The 27,215-nt window shown below is 37.0% G+C and overlaps 1 protein-coding gene across 3 annotated transcripts in view; it reads right to left on the bottom strand.

Moving 5' to 3' along the window:
* The window catches only part of CRY1 (cryptochrome circadian regulator 1), a 40,485-nt gene that overhangs the window by 8,946 nt on the left and 4,324 nt on the right, over nt 1-27,215 (bottom strand). For 2 of the 3 annotated variants that reach the window (XM_067308823.1, XM_067308814.1), the window contains exons 2-7: nt 8,947-9,055; nt 4,696-4,838; nt 3,075-3,259; nt 1,456-1,544; nt 732-872; nt 291-602 (exon numbers count right to left, since the gene is read on the bottom strand). In XM_067308823.1, the coding sequence (XP_067164924.1) occupies nt 291-602; nt 732-872; nt 1,456-1,544; nt 3,075-3,259; nt 4,696-4,838; nt 8,947-9,055 (979 nt within the window). Of the gene's footprint in view, nt 1-290; nt 603-731; nt 873-1,455; nt 1,545-3,074; nt 3,260-4,695; nt 4,839-8,946; nt 9,056-20,723; nt 20,863-27,215 lie in introns of those variants that run through there. The other variant, XM_013947754.2, reaches the window with a different exon arrangement.

The raw sequence follows: 27,215 nt of genomic DNA, 5'->3' as shown, positions 1-27,215 counted from the left end.
ATGATCAGAAAGAAACTTCAATTAAAAGAGGAATTCATATTTATTTGCCAAGATTTAGGAAGAGCTCTCAAATTTAAAAGAACTGCAGACCTATTCTAATATTCCAATAAAATTCATTCAAGAGGCAAAACTTCAGTGCCATTAGTTTGATCAGAAATGATTTAACTTTGGCTGCAGCTTAGATTTTAAATTTTAATTATTTTTACTGTATGGTATAAGTTAAAGTTTCAAAAATTCATTTTAGAATAGACACTTTAAAAAAATATATATTCAAGAATGAGAAACAGTACCTTCATTCCTTCTTCCCAGCTAATCCAGAGGTCACCTCGAGTCAAGAAGCATGCCACAGCATGCCGAGCTAGATGGTGAATCCAGCCTTCTTGGCGAAGCTGTGTCATAATTGCATCAATCCAGGGAAAACCTGTCCTGCCTTCTGCCCACTTGGCCAAAGCCTCAGGATTCTTATCCCAGGGAATTTGAACACAGATAGGATTTCCCTCCATTTTATCAAATCGTGGATTGTTAGTTGCTGCTGTGTAGAAAAATTCACGCCATAACAGCTGGCCATAGAGAGAGAGGGGAGGGGAGCTGTTCTTTTTTACCTGAAAACCACCATTAAAGAAAAACATTTTATTAGAAAAAGGTAGTAAAGGGGTGGGGGGGGGGGGGGGGGGGGAGAAAAAAAAAAATCACAGCATCTAAGAAAGAAGCAGACCATACAAAAATCATACCTTTTTATACAGGTCCGTTAACTTGAAATAAAAGAGACGACAGGACAAACAGCCAAAACGGAGGTAGGGACTAAGCCCTGTAGGACTTGCCAGAAGGGAATTCGCATTCATTCGTGGTCTTTCAAAGTTTGCTACCCAAGCCTAAAGAATTGAAAACACCAACATCAGATCATAGACTCTGTAGCTGCATATAAGGATAAAGGGATAAATCAAACACTAAATATATACATAGAAAACTTTAACTGAATCTAGACACTGGACAGTTGATCACATTATCTACAATATCTAAGAGTTCTTCTTGCATCAGTGGAATCTTTAGAAGATAGATCATCCCAATGCAGAAGGCATGGCCTGTCCTCCAAAACTGCCTATCTCTTTCTATTAAATACAGCGGAAACCCAGACAACTAGCAACATGTTGGCCTTTAGAGGAATCCCTCTTCAAAATAAACAAAAACTGTGTTTCAAGTTAAGATGACCTCCAATAAAAAATAAGAATTCTGCTTTTCAGAGTATAAAAGACTTTCTCTAAAATTAAAATTAGGCGACAACCTGCTACCATCATATAAAAACAAGAAACAGCAACTTGATTTATAACATTATATCCAGGCCTTGAGTTCGAGTTTTTTAAAAGACAGAAAAGCCCAATTCTTTTTGCATTTAATTGCAAAGAGCAACTATATTTTCCAGGTATCAAGTCCTGCTTACAATGATTTGTAATATACCTTTCGTTCTAAATGTCTTTCCAGTCGTGTCAGAGCTTCTGTTTCTCCCCCTGGCCATACTGCGGAAGGCAGACCATCTGTGTCGAAACCTGAAAAACAAATTAAAACAAGGAAATTCCTTGTTTGTTTACACTGTAGGGCAACAGAAGTATAATGTACTGATACTGGGATACATTTTATTGCATGTTGAAAACAGCCTGAAGTTGAATGCATTGCAAAGTAAAAGTTTTAAAACCAGTGTTTGCCATTGGAACCCCCTCACATCAAATCACATTAGAATACTTGTAACTTGTAGCAAGAGGCAATTTTTCCATTCCATTATGAAGTTTAATGCAGAATGATTTTATTTTAATTCAACTTCTCTTGTCTTTGCACAATCTCTTTCATTTATTTTCCAAGTTATTTTCAAATTCTCAGCTCTGCAATATGTGGTACCTCCCAAAATCATGATTTTTACCTCCATTCCCCACCCCCAAATTACTATGAAGAAGCAACAATTGCTATTGTAATTTAAAGAATGATGAAAAACTTTTCACATCAACTATGAGCATAATTTCTTCATAATGAGAGAGAGAGAGAGAGAGAGAGAGAGAGAGAGAGAGAGAGAGAGATTGACTGCAAAAGCTTAAAAGAAGATATCAGTATTTTCTCCCCCCTTTTCCAGAGATTGTTCACCAGGTGCACAAGATAACACACCCACCTATAGTTTAACCATTGCACAGCATTAAAAAGGCTTTAAAAGCAAGGTCTGTTATGCAAGAGTTCAAGCGGACTGCACAGAGCAGGGGAGCTTAGCTAAAATTTCTCCAGATCCTCTTGTCAGCAATTTGGAGTTCAGACCATATTTGCTTTTATTTCATGGTGGGGAGGGGAAGGAGGGCAAGAGTTTCCCTTAAAACTAAATTTACAGGAACAGAAGAGTTTTGTTTTGTTTTTTTAAAGAAGCTTCTGAAACAACATGCAATGGGTGAGCAGCCTTAGGAAACACCTGGATTGAAATCCATGCCTGTTCAAGTATTAATACTATTCATATATGCTGTATTATACAACATATTAGTCCCAGTCCCCTAAAACTTCCAGTAAACAACATTCTCAGCCAATGTAGATGAAGTAGAAAAGTAATAGACAAATTAGCCTTCATTGCTTATTTGCCTTATTACAACCTTTTGGGTCCCTGCAAGACAACTTTTTTTTTTTTTAAATTAACTTACAAAATGGCAGATTACCAATCTGAAGCACAAGGATACCAAATGCGTTTATTACAAAGTGAAGTATCAAAGGCTATTAGTTTATTGATGATTTAGTATCATGGGAGAACAGCTATATGATGCTGAACTGTGCTACACTACATGAAACCAAATAGTATTTAAGTGTAGTTTGACCTATCTGACCTACCATTTAAAAAAAAATAAAAACCAAAAATAACTCCCCTCCCAAAAAACTCTTTAAATTTACAAAGTTGATTATGCTTTTCCGTTCCTTTTGTATGTCATAATCGGCATCGGTTTAAGAATAAAGCACAAACAGAACCTCTCTCATGTGGTTATTTTAAACATTATGCTCTGAGTGGTAGATTAAGTCTGATCCGTTACACAATGTCAAGAAGTCTTAAAGTATACCTAGCTCTTCAAGTGACGGCACACCATATTTCTCATCATGGTCATCAGAAACTGGAGTAGTACATTTTTCCATTACTTCTGGAGTTATAGTTTCCACTGGCATCTCCAGGGGTTCCATTCTACTAATTAGAGTCTGGAATCGCTTGTAAGTAAGAGGAGGCTGTCCTCCATTTAATTCTATTATTCTGTGTTTGAAAAACAAAAAAAAAACACCACAGGTATGTCAGACAGCTGTATATTACAATGTTATTATAATATGTATATATATCTACTCATATACACATGGAGAAAGGAAATATCTTCTTACCTGCCATTTGCTTATTATATAGACAGGCAGACATGGTAATCTAGACAGTTTGAACCTTAATTTTACCATCCTTTCTCACTAGGGAGACACATAAATTAACTACTTATAACAAGTCAATTAAGAATAATTCCCAGGTTGAGGAAAGTCCCTCAAGAATGAGTAACTAATGAATATACCCAGCTCAAGGGAAATAAAATATGTATCAGCAAAGCCATAGACAGACCACAGCTGCATAAAGACACATTCAACTTACCAAAAAAAAATTTTTTTAAAAAAACAAAATTAAGATATTTGCATAGAAAACAAGTATTTCTATTTGGTATTGAGAACACTGTTCAATACTACAACAGTTTAATGTGGGAAAAAATTAAGTTTATACACCACATCTGCTGTCAAAACACACAATTTTCATATTCTGCATTGTTCAGCCTTAAATATATTTAAATCAGAAAACAGGAAAACCTCCAAGAAATTATTTACACAAAGCGTTAGATGGAACCAACTGTTCAGGAGAGGGGCATGAGGGGGAAAAAAAAGAAAGGAAATTCTCAACTTATGATAAAAAATAACTACTGGTTTAAAAACAATGAAGGAATTTTCTCCTTCACTGGAAGGGAAAGAGGAATCTACCACATCAATTACTCAACGTTAAGAAAAGCCAAGCCATACTTTGGAATAGTTTGTGGATTATGTTTCTATAATAGGGAGTTAATGCTAATCCACTTAAACAGAGATCTGTGGAAAAATATAAACAAGACATTAAGTAATGCAACACTGAGATAGCAAACTATCCCCAATTATTTATTGAATACATAACAGATAAGAAATACTACTTGAAAAACTTTCAGCTTGCTTGTATACAGCAAGTAAAATAAGGACAGAACAATTATTTTTACTATTTTTAGCTAAGTCTGACACCCAATGGATATGGAACAATGGTATTCAATTGTTAAGGTTAGCATATACTAAACTACAATAGCTCCTATTTTGGAAAAGTTATAGGAGTGTATGAGACACTTCCCTATAAAAACACTTCACTATAATTAACAGGACCATTATTTTCAAAGGAACCCCAAACCAAGGCTACATTTTCAGGTTTTCTGGATCCATTTTGGAGTTGCAAAATCATACTCAGCCTGTAATAAAATTTGGATAGATGAATGGATAAATGAAAAACAGGGAACAAGTTTTAGTCGTCTTTACTAAAGATGCAAAGTGCTCTGCACAGAAAGTAGCACACAATGACTAACCAAATAAATACTACATAAGAGTCATACCTTCTTTGTTCTTAAAACTAGGGTAATGGTAACTTACTTGTCTAGGTCATACAATGTATGGGAAATTCGAACAATGACCTCCACTCCAGCTTCACTAGCCAGTTTCTTAATTGCGGCATCTCTTTCTTTCCCAAATGGTTCAGAATCATATTCGATAGAAAGTTTTGCAATGTTCCATTCCTGAAACACAGTAAAAATGTGGTCCTTCAGCAATTCAGCTGCTTGATGGAGGGTGAGAGAAAGGAGAAGTGGAAGGACAGGGGCAGGCTGGAACAACAGTTGCTTTCCATTGATAATTCGCAAAGATGCACAAAGGCACAAAACATTTAGACACCCAGCCTTATGGAAATAAAACCTATCCTATTTAGATGCCTAAATGTATCAGGTGCACACACACACAAATCACCTTTATTGATCTGGCCCACTACATATATGTGCAAAATTGGAAAAGAAAACTCCACTCCAATTTTAGGTTTAAGAAAAAAAAAGAAAAAAAAAAAAAGGAGAGAGATGACACAGGCTCTCTTCTGGACATTATTCAGCAGCTTTTCTGCAGAGCAAGATACTGCTTTTCACATATCCCTGTCAGCTTCAACAGCAGAGGTTAAGTTCCTGGGGAGAAATGAATTCAAATTCTTTCCAAAACTACTCAAAGACAGAAGGAGGGGGGAGGGTGGAAAATAAGCAAAAAATCTCAACTACCACAAGCTTTTCCTCCCTTTCCCAGTCTTTCCCTCCCTCCCTCCCCACCCAGAACAACCTTCAAATTCTCAAAGATGAGGAAGGCAGCAAGGGGAAGAGACAAAAAAAAAAATAAAAAATCTCTCTCCAATCTCTTAAGAAGACGACACCTTCAAGCAAGCCTAATATACTTTGTCACAGGCCATTATAATTTACCCACACATGCTGTTATCAAGGCCACCACTAACAAGCAGGGGAGAAAAAAAAAAAAATGAAGAAATGCATCACATGGCTAAAGGCTTCTGAAACAGTAGAAAACTGATAAGGTGAGTTATGCCCAAATGATCCTAGAAAACCACGCAGCCAATTAAACTCAGAAAAAAGCCTTTCCAATCCCAGATCTGTTAGTCAGGTGATTCAGATACACCAGCCAAATTATTTCAGAGAAGTGGATTTACACCAAGGAGACACAGGGTACTCTATCCTGTTCACCTAGGGTGCTGTTTCACTTCTGGACTCTCCAACTCGTCCCCCGATTAAGTCCAGATACAGCTCTGGGGACAGGCCATTTCAGTGAGGGCTTGATAGGAGGAGGTTTGGCTCCTTCCACCTCGCAGTCTGCCAGCACAGTCCCAGCAGGCCTTGAACCCTCAAGCAACCTCCCACACCCTCATAAAACATTTATTTTCCATTTCATAATATAAAGTCACTGTCTGACAGGTTGCAGCACAATTTTCTTCTTTTCTCAGGCATTTTGAAAAGAAAAAATTAAAAAAAGTGTCCAAGGGCCACAGTCATGTCCCACAGGGTCCCAAGGAACTCTCATACAAATCCTATGTAGTGTGAATACAGCTAGGTCATATTAGCACAAGCTAGGCACTTAGAAACATGGACACAAATCACTTTGCACATACTGCTCCCTGCGGTGGATTCTTTTAGAAACACAGATGCATGTAAAGAATTAGAGATTGTCCCCCTTCCGATTTCTTTACTAAACCAGTCCCAAAGAGCTGGAGAGACAGAGCAGACAGGCACAAATTGAACAGAACAAGGCAAAAAACAATCAAGTTTTGGGGTAACTGGGTGCCTGCTACTAGTGGAAGTCCAATCTCTGCAGAGTCAGATAGAACCACCATTTTCAAGTTACTTAAAAGAAAGAAAAGAAAAAAAATTCTGCAGAGACCTGCAAAATCCACAGGTAAAAATACTCTGCCTCTGTGCTCTACTCTAGAGGATGACAGCCTACTGCTGCTATCAGCAACGCTGTTAGCTGCTACTGCTGAAAACAGGTGCTGCTGAATTCAGTGTCTTAAGGGGAGTAAAGCTGCTCTCAAGGGTTTTAAGTGGATGGAAAAGAGGAAAGCAAAGTCACATATAGGAAAGACCTTAAATATTCCATGAGGCCTTTTGCAAGAACAGAGATGGATCGACGACCTGCTTTTTGAAGGACTTGTCCTTTGGTTTTGTGCAAAGAGCAGCCCTATCAGGAAACCTTTGTGAAACATTCATCCCCAGGGATCCATGACAGGGCTCCTGACACAACTCTACAGAAGTTCCACCCACCACCTCCTACCATGATTTACTTAAAGTTATCCTCTTCAAGGCAAGAAAACATCTACATGTGTTCTTCAGGCTCACAATGGTTGCTAACTTTTGTGGGGTGTTTAATGAGGATGATCTGAAACATTTGGTTCACAATGTTATATACCTTCTGCACAGCTGCACATGCCTGATACACAGGTACAGCTCAGGCAAAAAAGGCCTGTGAGATTATTTACATAAGATAGATGCATGTTTCTGGTAGTCTTCTGTCAGAAGTTAAAGTAGTCCTTAGAAGCTTAAGCACATGCTTCTTACTTGTCTGAAGTTAGAGCATGCTGTCCTGAAAAGCCCTACAATCAACTAAAATACAGATGATAAAGACACTTTTCGGTATTTTGAGGAACCAGAACAGACACAAACATTCTTATTTGAATGCTATGCACTATCTGCACAACAAGTTATTTTCATTACCTTCTTAGCACTAAAATAATGTTCTGAAGATGCAGTAATCTCCTGTGCAGTTAAATGTAAATAGATCAGCCTAGTACTAAAAGTCTGAAACAGGAACTGTCAAAGTGTTCATCAAAACAATTTAGAAAAACTTGTCCCAGATGACTCAAATCCAAAAAATAACATGCATAACAGTTACTAAGATGTTAAGGCAATGCTAATGTAGCTACCAATAAGAAGCAGGAAAAACCCCAAACAAGCTATATAAAGTGCCACAATTCTGACATGGTACCAGAACCTGAGATGATAGCAACCACAAGATCTTTGCGCCTCTTTAAATGGAATTTAACCAAACTGGCAGGAAGAAAAAGTCACCTTGAATATCCAAGTGCTGCTGTGAGCAGCAGCTAATGCCACATACTCCTGCAGGAAATTCTTTACCGATTGGAAATCAAAAACAGACCAGTTAGAATATCATCCAATTAGAACTTCACAATTAAAACATGAGAATAAAGACTAAAATCTTGAAGACCTTCCATAGTTTGGTGTTGAAAACTTGTGAATGAAATTATTGAATAGGTAGTCTCTTTGAAAACACAGATATTCCCCTCCCCACCACCACCACAGTCTTGCTTGTCTCAGTCACCTCAATCCAGTCATTCTGCAAGAACTTTAAGAATCAATTTGCAAAGTGTTCATTTTTTACAATAGTAGTGTAATACTGTTGCCTTAAACACACTATTGACCAGGGAAAACAAATCTAATATCAGTAACAATCTTCGACAGTTTTAATTTGTTCAATAATAAGAGCCTTTCCCACAAAAGCCTTAACTTCCTTGACCAGAAATCACTTTTTGATGAGCTTAAACAGTTAGCCTGCGAAGAAGAGGTATCTAATCAAATTAAAGTTGAGAATTTTCAATCTTAGGTTCAGCTTTCACTGTTTCTCTAGGTCAAGAACAATTGCGAGTTTTCAGTTATGTACTACTTCAGAAAAAGATCAAAAAAGAAGTCAGATATGCAGAAATCCTTCCTCTGAAACTAGGCAAGAATAACACTTAAAAGGGGAACAGAGGTAACCCTGCTTTCCAGCAAGTCTATTACCAGATAAAAGCCTATCAAAACAAACCATTTTATTGGTTAAAAAAGCAAACCACAGCAGAGATTTGGCCTAAATAAAGCATTGTTTTTAGAGGTCAGGCTTTGAACCTGAATTCAACTGTGCAAAATCATTTTTCAGTATTTCAAAAGGCACCTGGAAGGAAAACTTAATAATATACAGTTTACCTACACTTAGCAAACCATTAGAAATTGCTTTTATTTCTGGAGAGAAAAGAAACACAAAACTGAAGTCTAAGACTGTTCAGTTTAGTTGGCGATAAGCATGTTAGAGGGAACCCTTCCTTCCCCTGCCCCAAATTTAACAAAAAATAACCTGCAAGGGAAACTGCAGCAAGGATATTGTTAATTGTTCACATATCACAGAACTTGTGTTAAAGTGTATTAGAACAAGAAATATTCCTAGCTGAAACCAGTATGACAGTCACGTTTATGGGCAGAAGCAAAGAGAAAAAAAGAATTTAATATTTTAATTGTACATATTTCTAGCATTTACCTTAAAAAGTCTGGGGAAAACATCTGCTGGCTGTCCACGAATAACAAACAAGCGAGAATTCAGTTTCCGTAGATTGGCATCAAGATCCTCAAGACACTGAAGTAGAAATCTGCAAAGAATTGTAAAAAAACCACATTACTTTCTGAAGCAGACCAGACAACTTTAAAATAGGAAAAGGGAACTAAAATAGGAAAAGGGAACTAAAAGGAATAATCAAACAGAACTTTGCAGACTTTTGTTCACACATTCATGTTAACATCCTAATAACGCTTAGCTTAGAGTAGTTTAATGGCATATTATATACTCAATGATACCTAGTTCAGAAAACTAAACTGCATTGTCATTTCAATTTTCACCTCAATGCTACATTTAATTTTGGAATGTATTAAAACATAATCAAGTCTTAACTAGAACTAGAAGTATACTGTCAGTCTAAAGAGAAAAAGCATACCACAACAACATAGCAGACAATCAGCTGTTGGCATGCTACTATTACTAAACTTAATGCAAGTCCCTCTTACAACACTGCAGCCTAAACTATTATTGAAAACAGCATATCAGAGGTGAGACTAGATGACAATCCCTCTGGCCTTCATTTATAAAAACAGCCCTCTTTATAACAGAAACCTTCATGCATTTTGGCTATAATCCCCCCCGAATTATTTAATGAACAAACAAACAAGGAAAAAAAAGGGGGGGGGGAAGGGTGCTTCAAATCTGCAAGTCTTCCAGAAAAAAAAGAGATTGTCAAAAAAGGAGGTTCACATGCACAAAGATTTATTAACAGCTTCCATAGTTGACGACAGACATTGACTCTAATGTTGAAAGCTGGCTTTGGGAAGAAATAAAAACAAAAGCAAAGAGAGGAGAAAGGAACACTTTCCGTGGTAGCCAGCCAGGAAGGAAGGCGATGGGGGGGTCTCTAGATGCACATCCTTTCCCTGGACTTCCTGTAACTCCCTGGACACTGCAGAATAGGGACAGGTGGTTCCCTCCATAATACTTTTCTTGAATAACTATATAATTTTCATCTGGATCTGCTCAAACCCATTGCTGGTTTCTCCTGCTTTATGATGCTGTTGGCACTGACATAAGCACATGTCGACTGGGCAGGGACGGCACTGCCTGTCGGTTGTTAAGCACCGTGCGCACACTTTATTTGATCCCCTACCAAAAATCAAAAGCTACACCCAAAGGATAGGAAAAGGCAGGGGGAAAGGGGGTGACTGCCATGCTGGTGGCAATCGCTTCTCAAGAGAAGCTGCCGTAACACCACCACATGCAGGTGCAAGGCCATGAGAGCAACAGCCCGAGAATGCCAAGAGCCCCCGGCAGCTCCGCAAGCACTGCCCCAGCAGCAGGGGGACAGGGACAGAGCCACCAGCCAAGGGCAGCCTTCAGACTGCAAAAGGCAGGTCCCCAGCAGGACACAGGCAATGGCACCTAAGGCATTGGGCAACAAGGTTTACGAAAAGCAGAAGTTCATAAGTCACTGAAGCCAGTTTGAAAACACAATCAGTTACAATCAAAATGCCACATCTGCTGCTAGAAGGGATACAGCACAGTTGTAAACCCATCTAAACTGTGAAATAAAAGACTAATTATTCTTTATGTTTCATAGCGATTTAAATGATGCCAGTCTAACACACATCATTACCTCCAACTTTGCACGGAAAAAATAGATCAAAAATAATATATAGAAGGCTGGGAGGAAAATCATCTAGCTGCTAATTACATGCCAAAAACGGTAATAGAAAGCAGACAAGGTGTGATAAAAGAAGCCAGTGTATGAGAATACAACAACTTCCTGACTGACAACTATGCCTATATGTAATGACTGGAAAATTAAAACGTCTATACTCTCACTTTGCTTAATTTAGTTTTGAAAAATATATATATCTAAATTCAGGAAGGAGGTAGGATACCATGAAGCAAGATATGCTGCATCTAAAAAGAAGAAAAGTTGTGTATACTCATTTAATTAGAAACCATGCAATGGTCATTTTAAGAAACAGAGTAGAATCACATATGCTTCTATTAAACAGAATTTTGGCCCTAAGTCCCTAGACCAAAGTTACCTCCAGACGGAATGTGAAAAGCACAGCTTTTATCATTCTTTTTTTTAATCCTGGAATTACAGATCTTATTTTATTAATCTTATCCATCTGTATCTTGCTTTCAGGGAACACATGCATTCATATATACTTCACAAATCACTATGAAGATAAACTAGAAGAGTTTCCCAGATGTCTTTGGAACAGGAGAGGTTTTTTTTTTTTAAACTTCGTATCACAGAATATAGGGAAAAAGTATGAGATAAAATGGTAACATAAAGTGTTCCTAAATATTCCGAACAAAAATCTTATTGTCTTTTAGGAAAGGGTTATTCTCTCCTCCTTCAACTTGCATCTCAGTTCCTTCTCTTTTCTCAATTTGTCTTTACACTATTATCAATTAGGTTAGGAAGAAGATACAACTTCTAGCCTGGACTTGGCAAAATCCTATTCAAGAAGATTACATGCAGTGATCCAGTCTTCAATTCACTTCCAAGGTCCCTAAACTTGCCGTTAATACTATCTAATCTCTATTTTGTTGGCTCCCAAAGTCTCCTCGATTATCTCTTAACTGTCTCTTACTGCTCCTGCATTTCAATCTCCAGAAAACTCTCATGTATTTAACAAGCATGTGCTGCTTTGGTGTAGTTAAGTGTCAAATTCAAGGTAATCATGCACTTCAGTAAAACATACTCCTCATGGATGGTGCACTCAAATGTTTAAAGTTTAAAATCCAAACAACACAAGTCTTTAATTTGTTTGCCTGCGTTAAGTATTGCTCTTCATAATGGTCTAGACTCAGATTCTTCAATACACATAGGGAGAGGGAGAGAAGACAGGTGGGGGTGGGGGGAACCCTTCAAAAACAACCACACTACTTGAACAAAAACAGAACAAAAGAAAGGTAAGGTAGCCAAATCACAGCTTGAATTGTAATACTGTCACTGAAAGCATATTGTTCAAAGATAATAGACCAAATTAAACTCCAGTGACCCTACGATATCTATGTAACACAACATAAAAGAAGGCTCATTTTGACTTTCAGAACGTGGGTTCAGTTTGCAACAAGTGATTACTCAGAATAAACATGCAATTTAAACATATTTGAATATTTCTATTGGACCAATGTACTTAAAATGTGCTGCAAATAATGAAACCCACTATATTGTTTTCAAAGGCATTTTTCATTAAAATGTTAATAACATTTGTATGAGAAGTCTTTATATAGACTTTCCTTGCTCAATTAAAAATGAACCTTCTTAAATCATTGCTTCTAGATAAAGACACTACCAAGAAACTTCTAGCTGAAGCAAATACTTGCCATAAGCAGGATTTTCATCTTTTTCTCATGAGTTCCTTTAAGACACATAGAAGCAGCACTGCAACTTCACTATGGTTAAATACATGCTAAATAACACCTAGCTTTAGATATATCCAAATACAAGTTACTTTGAATTTAAAGAAGGAAAAATCCTACCTTTCAAAACTTCAAAATTCATATAATCTGTTAAGGCATGCCTATGTGAAAGGATTTTTTTTTATTTTTTTTTAATGATACTAACTTCCTGGGACAACATTTAATTCCAGAACTTCCCCTATTTTTAGCATGGCGTTCTGATGCATTGCATTTATTGCCTGCCCTAACTAATTAAAGTGCATCATCTATCACATACCAAAGTAATAACATATACACATATCCACAACATGAACGTCCAACACATATTTTAAAGCACGCTAATAGAAGAACAAATATCCCTCATTTTCAGTACTGTCAGTGCAAACTATTATGGGATCTGAAACAAAAGTGTTTTTACAGAACCAGTTTTTCAAGATTTCGTTTTGACTGATAAGACTTGTTTGCAAGTGAAAATAGCTCCAAGTTATTCTAACTCCATGCATGGGCACTTACTGCAGAATAGGAACATGCATATGTTTTGTTCAGTGCACACATTTAAGCATAATTAGGAGCAGCATTTTAGCACAGACAAGGCTAAATTGTTCAAGTTTTCTCTCTGAAGAGACACACCAAAATGCTCACAAACATGTTCCTTTCTTAGACTAACACAAGTACGCTGAAAATTAATCCGTGAACTGAAACCAAACATGAAAGCTTCATCTCATAAAGAGCCATTTATTTTCAGTACATGAAGCTTTTGGGCAGTTTCTTCATAGTAGCTATGAAGTAACAGCTGCTAGGTTTGAACTCGCTTACACTTTACACCAAAGTCTGGCAATTGTGAGCTACTTAAATCTCTCCTTGTAGGAACAGGTCATGTTTTTGAGTCTGCAGTCTAAACCAACTTCTTCCTCTCAACCTAACAGTCAAACAGGGAAGCACTTTCTTTGTCACCCTGAATAAATATAAGAAGAACATGACATAAATTCAATAAAAAGGCAGAGAAAGGACAAATTATTTTATCAGGTAAGAGTGTCAGTCCAGGTTTCTGCATCTGGTCTTCACTCTCCCTGGGTCAAGCCAAAGGAAGGAAAAATCTGCCATTAATTTCACAGTAGTAAACTGTGTAAGGGTATGGGTATAACTGAGATGATGGAGGGAGACAGAAAAGGCTTGTTTATTGCAACACAGAGAAGATGCCCATGCTAGACATTATATGCATGAGAAACATACCTGTCTTCAAGCAACATTCTTAGAGGGCATCACACACCTATTTTGCTCAGGGTTATCTAATTATTTTAATGGTATTTAGAATTTTCATGTGAGCTTTTTGCAGACCACATTCTTTAGAAGAAATTTACATAAAAATCTTATCTGTTTATTCCAGACCACAACCTTCCCTGCCTCCAACTGTGAAAAGTCTGCTTGGGATCCAAAAATCTAAGCTAGATGTTTTTCCCCTTTGCATCTTAACAGTGACTGCCAGAAAATTGATTCACGTAACACAGATCATAATTTTAACTAAGATGCAACTGAAATAAACAGGTATCATCAAGGCAGAAATTCAAAAGCTAAGTAACTAATTGTTAACACAGTTAACAAAACTGTTAATAACACAACCAAAACTAAACACCACATCATGCAGACATCCCAGCTCTGTAATATTAACAGGACTAAAGACTTTCTCCAGTGAAGAAGTCAGTAGTAGGCTGTTAAAAAGGCAGTAGCATTTTTATTTGCAAGAAACACTTACAGAAAAGATACCTTTAGTCACTCTTTTTAAGGCTTCAAATTAAATCTTGTTTTGGAGTTATTTTTAGGAATGATGAACACCCAGAAACTGTAGTCATATGGATCCATCCTTGCCAGTATGAAATGAGGACAGTTACTGTGAATTGACTAAAAATCCAGTGACCTATCTTTCAGGTGTCATGCGCATCTGAAAATGGTGGTGTCAAAATCATTAACGATCAAAGAGCTTCGATTTCAATTTTATTCTGTATTTTTTCCTGAACTGACTCAGATTCTGAATTTAAACTGTTAGGAAAGGCAGCAGTGTTAGCCTTCACTACCACTACAATACAAAATGGAATCTAGCTAGGCTTCCCAACTCTGATGAAGAAGTTAAAAAAACAAGTTGAGTAAAAAGATGGTGCTAAAAGTTGTTTTGTTTCTAAGTTTAATTAGTATTTTTACCTAGAAATTGTCAGCTTCTTGCAACCCATCCAAACTTCTGCTTAACCCATGTTTTAAAATACCTTTTATCTAATCATTAGCTCTCATGCCAAGTCCTTAATTTCAATCTTTCCAACAAAAGAAAAGCACTATCAAACAAGAGACTATGTCGTTATGGATGTTTGATCACCACCTAGAATTTGTTTATCAGAATTATCTTAAGCAGTATAATGTCTTTTGGTTTTATTTTCCAATTCAAAAATTTTTTTTTCAACATTGCTATCAGATATTCCTGCTTTGTCTCTTACAGACTTCAGTAAAGAGCTGGGGTCAATAAAAAGAAAGAAGAATATTACATACTGTATAGCATCAACTGTTTTTATATTTGAACTAGTAAAGTTTTCAGCATTAGACACTGATTGCATCAATACATCATGTAATGTTTATTTCCATTCATGGAAAAAGAGACTATTGAGCCCTTATTTAACAAATATCTGCTATTCTGCCGCATGTTCAGTCAGGCCACTATAAAGGTATAAAATATCATCTAGGTAAGCATATTCCTCATATTTGCTTCCAGAGGAATCATAACACAGATTTCGTCTAACAGTCATATGCAACACCAAGAAGCATCTGATATTTGATTTTTCTATACACAATTTTTTAATATCTTATCAGTATATTTTTCTGTTTGACTTCCACAAACCAATGTATCTTAGGCAGCATTAGCAGTATATTCTTGTGAAACTATAAGAAGATTAAGCTCAGACAGGATTTAAGTGTTATGTACACTCCACATCATCCTTTGGCAGTAGGCCATAGCAATATTTTCCTATTACCAAATCAAGGTCACACAGAGGCTGGCTTTATTACCTTACATTGTTTCAGTGAATATAGCATACAACTTTCATATCCTAAAAAGGTATGCAATAATACACTTGATTAGAGGCATTATCCTTTAAGCTTATACACTGGACTGGGCAAAAGTTCACACTATTCACCTATAGATACTTAAGTGAACCTGCAGGTTTGCTCTATAATCAATGGAGAGAGAAAGGCTCCTTTAGAGTGCGACTAGGGACTTCAGCATCTTTCATAACTTAATAAAAGCTGATCTGCATGCAAAAACAAACCAAGACAGATGTGCGTTGCTTGGTTTTCTTCCTTTACCATTTACAACTGTTACTATATATTACTTGCCAAAGCAAAACTGCAATGGAGGAAGCAGACAAACACACCCAAGCCCGAGTCCAGCTGCAGTATTCATGATTACTGTGAAACTGGTTCTTAAAAAACAAATTGAAATTTTAACTGTTCGAAAAAGGATGAAAGAAGGGGCATATGACAAAACTTGAGATAAAGCAATATTTAAAATTTAATCTCCATGCATCTTCAAGCCAAGTCCTTTCAGGAGCATCTTCTTTGAAGCTAAGTAGTAAAGACATTCTCACATATGCAGAGAGGCAGAATACCAACTATAGCAAGAGCTACTGCTGTATTAAGAAGAAACTAAATTTGAATCTATCTAGATTACATTAGACAAACTATCATTTCCTTACATATCATTCCTCATTAATTTCTTTCTGACTGAACTCCTTTCTCACAGTTATTAATCCCCAAGAAAGGAAGCACACAAGAATTTCTTTTGTCCTATTCAAGGAGCATTCCTAATCTTCCAACAGCAATATGTATTTAGCTCCTATTTTATGAACCATACTTTATAGCAAATAGTATATTTAGTCTCAGTGAAGATCTGGATCTAAACTCCACATTCAAAAAGCACTTATAATTTCCTAAATTCATTCCTGTATATCTAGCAGCACACTTCTCAAATTATTTGCTTGTTACAAAGGTCAGCCTTCTGGTGATATCAGGCTAACAGACTTGCAGCTTCTTAAAGCTCTGCCCCAGAGTATGTCATTCTTTCCAAATTACATGCTCAATATTTATTTTTCTCTAATCCTCTAATTCTGGTCTGACAGATGAAAGTCCTTGTTACTTGCCTTCTGCCAATTCTTTCCAGAAATGTAAGATGCAAGTCGTTCTCCTGAACATCATGGCCTCATAAAGCCTACCCAAATCCTGCTTTTCCTATCATCACTCACAGATTTTACTCAAAAAAGACAATATAGTATTGACTCTATGCTAACTAGTGTGGAGTAGCTCACATTTACAGACCTCTGCAGAGAGCAGTGGCTGAAACCACACGTGACACTTGGGCCTGGGCCTTCTCTGGTCCCCAAACACTGCACCAGGGTCCTACAAGGCCATTAGTCATGTGTATTTTTCTCTATTCAAAGAATCTGTGATAAGGTAAGATGGTATTACATGGCATTACAGTACTACAGCTTGCCAAAGTAGTGCTCTTCTGTAAGATGTCAAGCACATATGAAGACCACCGAGAAGAGCAGAGGGCGTAACACCTACCAGGACAGCACAGGAGAACTGGCTCCCTGCAGGCTCACTCACAATGCCAACAACCTCTCAAGCAAACTGTCCTGAAAATAGCACCTGGGCTTCATATCAGAAGAAACTAGTTGGATCCCTAAAAGAAAGTCTGGGAGCAAACATATCTGCAGTGTGGATAGCTAGGGAAATAGGACCTAGATGCAAGTTACAGAACCCAGTTATTTGACAGTAGAGACATGTTCATGGTTAAATAAGTTTCAAGCTGCTTATTCTCATGAGCCCTCTTGTTTAAATGAGCTGCTCAAAAGGCTTGATACAATTAAACCAGAGTTGGTCTGCCTTTTATTCCTGCCACTGAACAAAATAGTTCAGCCACATTGCTCTCCACAATCTAACCTATCCATGAGAATATAACAGCTATGCCTCATTTCAAACAAACTTTGCAGAAATATATATATATTTTAATTAACATTCCAGAAAAAAAAAGAGAGACATAAAAGCATTATAGCAAGATATAGTCCTGTGCAAGCTGATGCTGAAGGACAAGTTTTATGCGGCCCATTTACTTTAATAAAAAAAATTTTCTTACATTAAAGTGATCTTTTTAAGTGCTGCTAATAAGATTTCAGACAGTTTTAAGCTTACCAGAAATGAAGCATTGGGAAACGCTTGCCTTACAGTGGTCAGACATGCAGTATTATCCTAACTTTCCACTACTACCCTTATGAATCAAGGCGGCCAAGATTTTCCAAACTGGTCTTTCAAAACTGAAATTAGTCATTTATATCTGAATGCAAGGTAAACATGAACAGAGTTCTGGGCTCCACAATGTAAGAGAGACATGGAGCTACTGGAGTGAGTCCAGTGAAAGGCTACTAATATGATTAAGGGACTGGAGCATCTTTCATATGAGGAAAGGCTGAGAGAGCTGGGACTGTTCAGCCTGGAGAAGAGAAGACTGAGGGAGATTTTATCAATGCATATAAATACCTGAAGAGAGGGTGTAAAGAGGATGGGGCCAGACTCTTTCCACTGGTGCCCAGTGACAGGACGAGAGGCAACAGGCACAAACACAGGAAGTTCCATCTGAACACAAGGAAATGCTTTTCCACTGTGAGGGTGACAGAGCACTGGAACACATTTCCCAGAGACGCTGTGGAGTCTCCATCCTTGGAGACACTCAAAAGTCATCTGGACAGGATCTTGAGCAACCTGCTCTAGGTGACCCTGCTTGAGCAGGGGGGTTGGACTACATGATCTTGAGTTCCCCTCCAGCCTCAGCTGTTCTGTGATTCTGTGAAAATCTGTTCAGGTTCGAGTCATAGCAGTGTAGAAAGAATCAGTGTTTTTAAGAAATATCAAAAAAATCCCATATAAGTGAAACACCTTTATTTAGTAAGCTATGTAAGCCCAAAAATACTCCTTTGTCCCAACTTTCTTACAGCATAAGGAGACTAATGGAGTTAATGGCTCATTTCATACTGACAAAAGCCTTCACTTCAAAGTCTAAGTCTCTTTAAAAAGATGCAATGAGCTCAGTAAATAATTCCTGGTATACAACATTAAAATACAAGTCAAGGCTGAAATAATAATAGCTGAAAAAATTCAAATAACCTTTAGACAAACATGCTATCTTCATCTGCCACAACAGCAGCAGTTCACTGGACTATAGAAGGTCAGTATCAAACAGGGCTCAATGACCAACCTGAAGTACCTCACTTGAAGCAACTAAATTAAATGAATATTAAAAAAAAAAATCATTAGAATGTTCCACTTAACTGTACTACATAAATAAAAAGCAATACTCCATCATCTCTGTAGAAGTGACAGTAGTTTAGATGAACTATTATTTTATAAAGAATGAAAATTTTATTCTTAGAACTGTTCCCCTCTCCCCCTGCATTTTACCCATCTACCTATTCCTTTCATTAGAAGGGAATGAAATACCAAAATTCACCTCCTGGACACCACTGTCAGATTTTTGACTCTAGACTGCTGAAAGAATAAAGGCAGACAACTGAAAAACAACACCCGACACATGGCCACATTATTTTTTCCGGTTTGCTTGTGCCAGCATCAGAATTAGTTGCAACACGGAAGGGTTGGGGGAGGCAGAAGGGAAGGTTGCCAGCTAAGAACAAAAAAAGTTAGGGATGGGGAACCAACACCACCTTCCTGAAGGCTGCTAATCTTTGTTGAAGACAGAGTGGTCAAAAACAAGAAGAACAATTGAATATCTAGCAGTCAGAAACCATGAGCATTCTAGAGAAAAGTTCTGCTTCTTAGGAAAAACAAAAAAAAAAATTATTTATACATATATGTATATGTATCCCACACACACATATTTATTCCTTTACTCTGAGGTTATTTCTATAGCCAAAAATGACAGGGGAGCATTTGTAGCCTCTGAATTGGAAACTTAATCACCATTGCTAAGTAAGTATTATTGCTATACAAGACCTTCAAGGAAGAAGAGGTATTCCCCACTAGAGGTCAAACCGAAAAACAAACTTTACTTGCTTTAATCCCCATGCTTCAAGATCAAGGGGTATGGGGAAAAAAAAGTACCCCCAAACCCCCCACAAACAAAAAAAAACCCTAGGAACTTTGCAGTTTTCATTACTGTATAGCTCATAACCTGATCATTTCCTTATACCATTTGCAAGTAGAATGTTTCAATATGAATCAACAAAAATAGTTTCTTAAAGTAGGTCGTTGCTCTAGCAACCAGTAGACTGTTTGGACTACTCCCTGCCACAATGACCTACTTTTCTAGTTATACGTAACTGCTGTAGTAGGAGCTGAAATTCTAGTTCACTTTTGAAATGTTCTGAGAGGATTTATATATTGCAGTTGAACTTTATTTCTAAAAAAGACAGACAAAGGCTTCCAGCATTTACAGTAGCAGATCAGTTACATTGATCTATGCCGTATTTAGAAGCTCTGTCTACTAAAGGTTAAATGAAAGCTAATATATGTTCCAAGTTCAAAAAATACTAAGTCAATATTCAAAATATGAGGTGCTCACAGAAAATAGAATGGAAAGCTGTCAAAATGAACAACTACTTGCAAATAAACATGTTCCAAGACAGTGTCAATATTTGGCAGCAGTCTTCAGTGTAAACAGACTGCTTCAGCATTATATCCAAGCAAAAGTTGATGAAGATAATCCTTTATTATAGGTCTGAATGATATCAAATCTGCATAAAAGAAAAACAAAAACCCTCACGAATGACAGTTAAAGCTGACGTGTTGTTTTTAAAGACATATTTAAGTCTGCATGAACGGTGGAGCAGGAACATAAAAAGGTACAACACAAATCCAGGAAGTAACATTGACAATTAGTTTTCTGTTTACTGTTGCTATTAATGGTCATTAACCTTACGACAGAGGAAAGTTTACCAGCACAACTTTACATTGAAAAGTTATCAGGTTATCTCTGCAGAACTAAGCCCAAAAGGCTTCAAATTTCAGTCGCATTGATTTGTGCCATGGGTATTTATTTTTGATCAATTTATACAAATCCTGAATTCAAAAGCTTTCATTCAAGCTAAATTTTTAAGAGGCAAGCATAGCAGACTAACATTTTCAAGTTGAAGACAACACATTCCAACAAGAGACAAACTATGCATTACCATACGATCCTAAATAAAACTTCAGTTAACAGAAAAGTTGCAACAGAGGTAGCTCATATTAAGAAAAACAAAAACACATGCACCAAAGCCCCCCCAAATTTACTTTACCTTAAGCCCTGTAAATTCATCAGGAAAAATACTGGAATCCATGAAAAAAAACAGTACTGTGTGTTGAATAAATTTTGAAATTCCCCCCACCTTCACCACACTGGAATAAAGCATATGTAATGAGATCGTTACTCCTGCAAATAGCACTCTCTTCAAACAGAACAGCAGAAAACCCACAACTTTACCAGTGCACCAGTGGTGAGCAGTACAACAGCAGCAAGAGGTGCTACAAAGGCAGAATTCGGGGAGGGGGGGGAGAGGGAGAAGTCGAAGAAAAGTCATAAAAAGAAAGGTTGCTGCTGCAAGAGCACCAGCTGACCAGTACTAACAGTTTTCAGTTTGAAAGCCTGACCTCCAGTGCCAAAAAAGTAAAGTCTATTGTGCTGTCTCCTATAGAAGAGGCAAAGAACTTGAGTAAGGTTTTCAGTCAATGGAGCACTGGAGAACATTTCTCTGGCAAACTAACAAAGCCTCAGAGTTGGGACCAAAAAAAAAAAAAAAGAAAGAAAAAAAGAAGAAGGTGGATGGCATAATACTTGAAAAAAATGAAAGAAACCAAAACCTAAAATGTAAAGAGGAAGATCTATGTTATCTCCACAAACCCTTGATTTTCTTACGGTTTAGAAAAAATACACTACCACTAAAATAAAATACTTCTCAACAGTAAATTTATCAGCAACTGGCTTATAGAAAGGAAATTTCAATCAAATATACAAATGAAAAACCTCTGCTTACTGAAACACAACCATGACTAGATGATCAAGCAAGACTGATTTTTAATATAGGTCTCCTGAGATTATGAAAGCCTTGAAATAAAAGGGGAAAACACACATTATTGAAGGCTGAACTATCAATGCCATAGTAACTTAAAACTTTTTCTTTTGTCATGAACAAAAGAAACTACACGTTACTAGATGTTTCTAGTTCACACCAGTCAAAGAGTACACAGGAGAAAACAAAATGAAAAAGTCACTCCAAGACATCTTAAAAAAACAAACAAAAAAAACACTCACTGTGTTTGGGATATACTGCATAATAGCAGTAAACAGCAAACAACTAAGCTGCCTAAAAAGAAACATAGATAAGGCACAGTGTACTAGATCTTAATAAGCATACCACCTACTGAAAAATAATGTTGGGAAGTCAAAGGATTTAGCCCTAGACAACATGAGTAAAACAAATACTTCAGGTAACACCCTTTGCTTGATCACTCTTCATTAAAACTAGGGCAGTTTCAACTTCTTGAGTTCACTAGTAACAAGACTCTCAAAAACAAAACAAAAAAAGCCAAAACCAAAATACAATCTTCTTTCCATACACAAAGATCCCTCTGGAACTTTGATGGCAAAAAGCAGTCTGTAGAATATTTTATTTTAAACGCGCATCTCAATTTTGCAAATGTACAATCACGTCTTTCCCATGCAAGTGCAAAAAGAAAGATAGAATAGTAGGCAATCTCTGCTAAATGCCATGTTATTCTTTTTTCCTACTTTAAGACAGCTAGCTTTAAAAAGTCACTGAAAGCCTGTTCAGGTACAGAAATATACTCTTAGAAAATTTAAGTCTATTTATTCTTAAGAATGTTAAAGATGAAGAATTTACATGCAAATAATATCTCAACCCAGAGGACATTCACAAGAGAAAACAGCCTCTTAGCAAAGAAAATTTTTATTCCATTCTTCAATTAATCCAAAGTATTGGGAAGTTAATCATTGACTATTTTAATGCCAGTTATCAAAATGGAATTTCGCAATTTTTTTGTACATCTCTCCAGTATTTCAGAAGCGCACCGACTGCAGAACTGAGGTAAGCCTGCCATGGTGTTGTACATCTTTAGTACATAGCAAAATTGCAACCATGCAGACTGAGATCATGCGTTGCAAAGTATACAGGGCAGGAAGTAATAAGCAATCTATATGAAGGAGTTACCTATTTATTTACTCATCTTTCTGATAGAGGTTGCCCTCTCATTTCTGTTCTTATGATCATTCATTCACCTCTCAATTGCAGTAAAGCATGACCTGGCCCTAATTCCAGAGTTCTCTTGCATTTACTGCAGTAATTGTGCAACCTCACTGCAAATCAACTTACTTCCTCATTTTACTTTAAGACTAATATTCTTCCCATCACTGCTAGCTTTCTAGGACTGCTATTGCCAACAGGAGGCAGGCAGCATAGTTTAACTCCATCATGAAAACACACCCTTCAGTACAAGGTAAGCAGAATGCTAGCATCAGCATTAAGGAAAAGCAATATCCTGAAAGTGCCTGAACTCCATAGGCTCCTTATCATAAGTAGTAAAGCCTTTCCCAGGTCATGGATTCCATGCTTTGGAGAGACACATCTCATAGTCAGGTCTTCTAGCACTTACACACAGAATCCAAACTACAGGAATAATGTTGACGTAACACATAGCTCCACATGCTAGGAAAACTGCAAATTCAGATCAATGTAGTTACTAGCACAGCTTTTAAAAAACAAACAAGTTAAAAATGGTAATAGATAGGAAAATCCAAGCTTTCATTATAGGGGATGTTCCTACATAGCCTGTACCACAAATATTTCATCTCCTTCACTACAGGATCAACAATAACATCACACATTTATATAACAGCTTTTCCACTGGAGTTTAAACAGAGGTTTTTGTTTCAATGTTTCCGATTTTCCTTCTTGAAAGGACTGTTTGTTTCACAAGGAACCAAACTTTCAGAGTGCAAGAGCTTTGCAGCTTTCACTTTTTGTGGCCGTCCAAGATCCACAAGCAAAAACACATGTCAAAAAAGAATGATGTGACTGAACAGGAAGGAGATGGTTTCCAACAAAGAAACGCTCAGATAAAGTTTTAAAAGCAGGCCCAGAAAATTACTCCAATAAGTTACAGGAGAAAACCGCATAACACAAAAGCCCAAGTGTCTATGACATACCACCAAAATTAAACTTGTAGGACACGGTTACCATTCAGATCCATGCTTAACTGGAAGAAGTCCCTTTGTTTCTAATAATATGAATACATTCCATTCTACTTTAACAAACAGGATGTGCTAGCACTTTTCAAAGAGATTACAAGCAATAGTTTGATGCCTGAATTTATTTCTGAACCTTGAGTTTTAACAAATTTCTATTTCTCACCCAAGCTTACCAGTGTAGACATGCAGGCCTTTCAAATACTACAACAATTTTAAAAAAAGAGTACTGAAATTAAGAAAAAGATCTGGTTATTTTAGGAAGCTATTTTCACTGCAGCCCAGTTGTTGTCTACATTAACAAAGCTGATTTGTTAATTTTTAATAATATCTCAGCATTACTAATCAGTGTGCCCACAGATTCACAACTACTCCAGAAGCATAGATATATATGTAGACTTTTGTCACAGCTGTCTCCATTCACATACTTGAAACAGAACATAGTCATATCGATCTATTCTCCCCAGTCCTTTCCACTGTATCCTTCACCTCCAATAAGTCCTTATCCCTGCAGGAAGAAACATACACACATGCCCCTGAAAAAAAAATTTTTTTGGGGGGGGGGGGGTGAGAGAACATTACAATTACAGTTCATCTGTTGTCCTAGACAGTAAAGAACCTGAAAGCCAAAAGTATATAGAAGCACATAAACTAACCTTGCTCCACATCTAAATCAGAGTTCTGAAAAATTAGGTAAACTGTACTGCATCAGAATACCATGAAGTTCTTACCCCAGTAGTCAAATTCAATCCTTTCCTAGATGTAACCAAAACTACTGCTATTAAACCTGCTAAAACATGACATGCAGCATACCAGACCTACAAGACAAAGCCACATACTCCCACATTATTTACACAAAAAACTCATACTCAAGTTTTTGCCTCTTTAGTTCACTATAGGAAGGCCACAAAACTCCCTCAAGTGAGGAGTTTCTTTCAATACACAAATTAATACATCATACTTTAATATAACTTTTGCACTGAAAAATGTGGCCGTCTTTACTGGCAGCTTGACCTTCCTCATATTGCTTGTTATATAACTAACCTGAAAACCTGCTACAACTCGCGGGAGAATGGAAAAGAATCACTTTGCTTGAAAATGAAGACCACTCTACCATAGATAAACTGTCATAAACCAAAAAACTGAGATGATCCAATGAAAAACATTTTTTCTGAGGGCAAATATACTTACATGAAAATGGCCAAAAGAGGAACACAACACAAAATAATTTGCTTTGAAGAACTGATTCAGAACAAACAATTCGTCGACACTGCCACATAATAATCACATGAAAACATGATCTGTATTCTTGATTATCTACAGAAAGCTGCTTTCAGGTTCACTAGACACCATTTGGGGTTTATCGCCCTCTCCCTTTCTCACCTTTCCTTCTTACGACAGAAAGCTGTAACACCACAAGCTGTACAGAGGCTACTTTCCCCTGCTCATATGAAGAATGCGGTCTATTGACACTTAGGTAAAATAAAATGAAAATAAATTGCTGGTTCCAAGAGAAGGAAAACTGAAATAATCCTATGCAGCTGCTTCTAGAGCACATTGGACCCTTGATACACAGCTCAGTCAAAGTCCACACACTACTTTTTTTTAAATATATGGCAAATTTCTCACCCAGATCTTCCCTTCATATCCTCAGACAGAGATCAATGATGTAAACCCAGATCTCTAGAACTTCAGAATTTCTTAGTCTGAAGAATTAGATTCCTTCAAGACCAGTCTTGCAGTCAACAAGCAAATGGTGCAAATGCTGATTGGAATTTTTGGCCTACAACAACTGCTACTTGGAAAAACAACTTACTGAACACTTTGTTAAGATCTGATTTGCAGTTCCACCTGCTCTCTCCAGACCAATCAGTACAGATTTATCCACCTAGTTTAACCATAGCTATGTTACAGAACCTGGCAATACAAAACCATTCATGAAACTAAGCAAATAAGCATAGTGTTATTCCTCAGCTGGTGGAGAGCTATTTTTCACATTCTGACAGTCTGACAAAAAATAAATTGGGTCTTTCTTATAACACAGTTAACAGGCCAATACTGTTTTTTGACAATATAACTTCAAAGGGTGTCAACAACTACAAGCCAAGCAGAAACCAATCATCATCTTCAAAAAACACCCAGTAGTTACTAGGCAATGAACAACAATACAGGCCACAGTTATACGGTTATTTTAATCTAAAACAAATTCTTACTGCCATTGAAAGGAATGGTACCTGTCCTTCCCACTCTTGACCCTTCATTACCACTACCACCTCTGTGCTGGCAAGATCTACCCGAAAACTGATCGCACCAAAATAAGTAAATAAATTAATTATCTCTTCCAGATAAATTGGTGAGCTAACTTGGCTCACCCCAGGGCTGCGTACCAGAGCTATCACAAGCAGACGGAACCACCCCTTTCATCAACAGTGCAGGATTAAAATGATGGTTCAGTGACGTACTTTGCAACTCGCAGGACCAGATCATGTAACACTGTGAACTACATATAACACTATGAACTGCAGTGGGTGTCACAAAACTGCGGGCACTTTGGGGGTACACAATACCTTCTGTGAAAGAGGACAGGTGGGGAATTTAGGTATGACACTGGAGGACCTCTCTAGTTTCATAGCATGTACTGAAGAATTTTATTCTGAATGTACTATTTCTAAAACCAAGCTATTACTCTGCAACACTAAATTTTGAAGTTTACAGTTCAGTCACCCTCAATTTAGTGGGTTGGTTGGACAAAAATGCTTCAAATTACTCACCAAACTAGAGCTTGAAGTGATTTATTAAAAAAGAAAAATAAGCTACAGGTATGTCTACAGTACAGCACAGAAACACCAAAGTTAGCTTGAGGACCTGCTATGCAGTAGCTATAGCAGAGTTCAGCGCCGGCTATCTATCTTGCAAAAGAAACCCCAAAGTATCTGCAGAATATATACAAAACTGATGTTACTCCTGTCACCAAAATCCCACACCCAATGTGTGTCCAATTTTATATCTGAAGAATCATGAGATTTGTTTTCTACATTTATCCTTCAGATAATTAGCTTGACATTAAATATGTCATAAATCAGAGATTTTGGTCCTAAGTGCTACGGCATGAAAACAAACTTAAAGGGCTGTTTGCACTAAAGTCATTATTATTCTTTTTGTTGTTCTCCCTTTTAAATATCGAGCATAGTCACCAAAATCAGTCTGTGCATATACATTTTTTTCCTGAAGATATATTATCATTTAATACAAATCATTCATAAAATAGTTCTATTGACAAATTTTCTTCACCGACCCCACATCTAACAAACAGGTCTCTCTAGGACAAACCATTACCTACATGACCTGAAACTGTTAGTATATTTTCAAATCCAGATGTACAGAACGACAAGAAAAACCTAATATACACTACAGAAGGATGTCTAAGTATTATTTTTAAAATAAACATCCATTTAAAAAAAATTGCAATCATTGTCCTGGCAGTAAAGCAATCTTTTTGACTAGGTCTTTAATATTTTTAATATACTTT

Source organism: Apteryx mantelli, chromosome 1 (assembly GCF_036417845.1).
Source record: "Apteryx mantelli isolate bAptMan1 chromosome 1, bAptMan1.hap1, whole genome shotgun sequence".
Classification (NCBI taxonomy): domain Eukaryota; kingdom Metazoa; phylum Chordata; class Aves; order Apterygiformes; family Apterygidae; genus Apteryx; species Apteryx mantelli.
The sequence above is the reverse complement of the archived record's forward strand: the minus strand, read 5'-3'. Positions and strand labels throughout refer to the sequence as shown.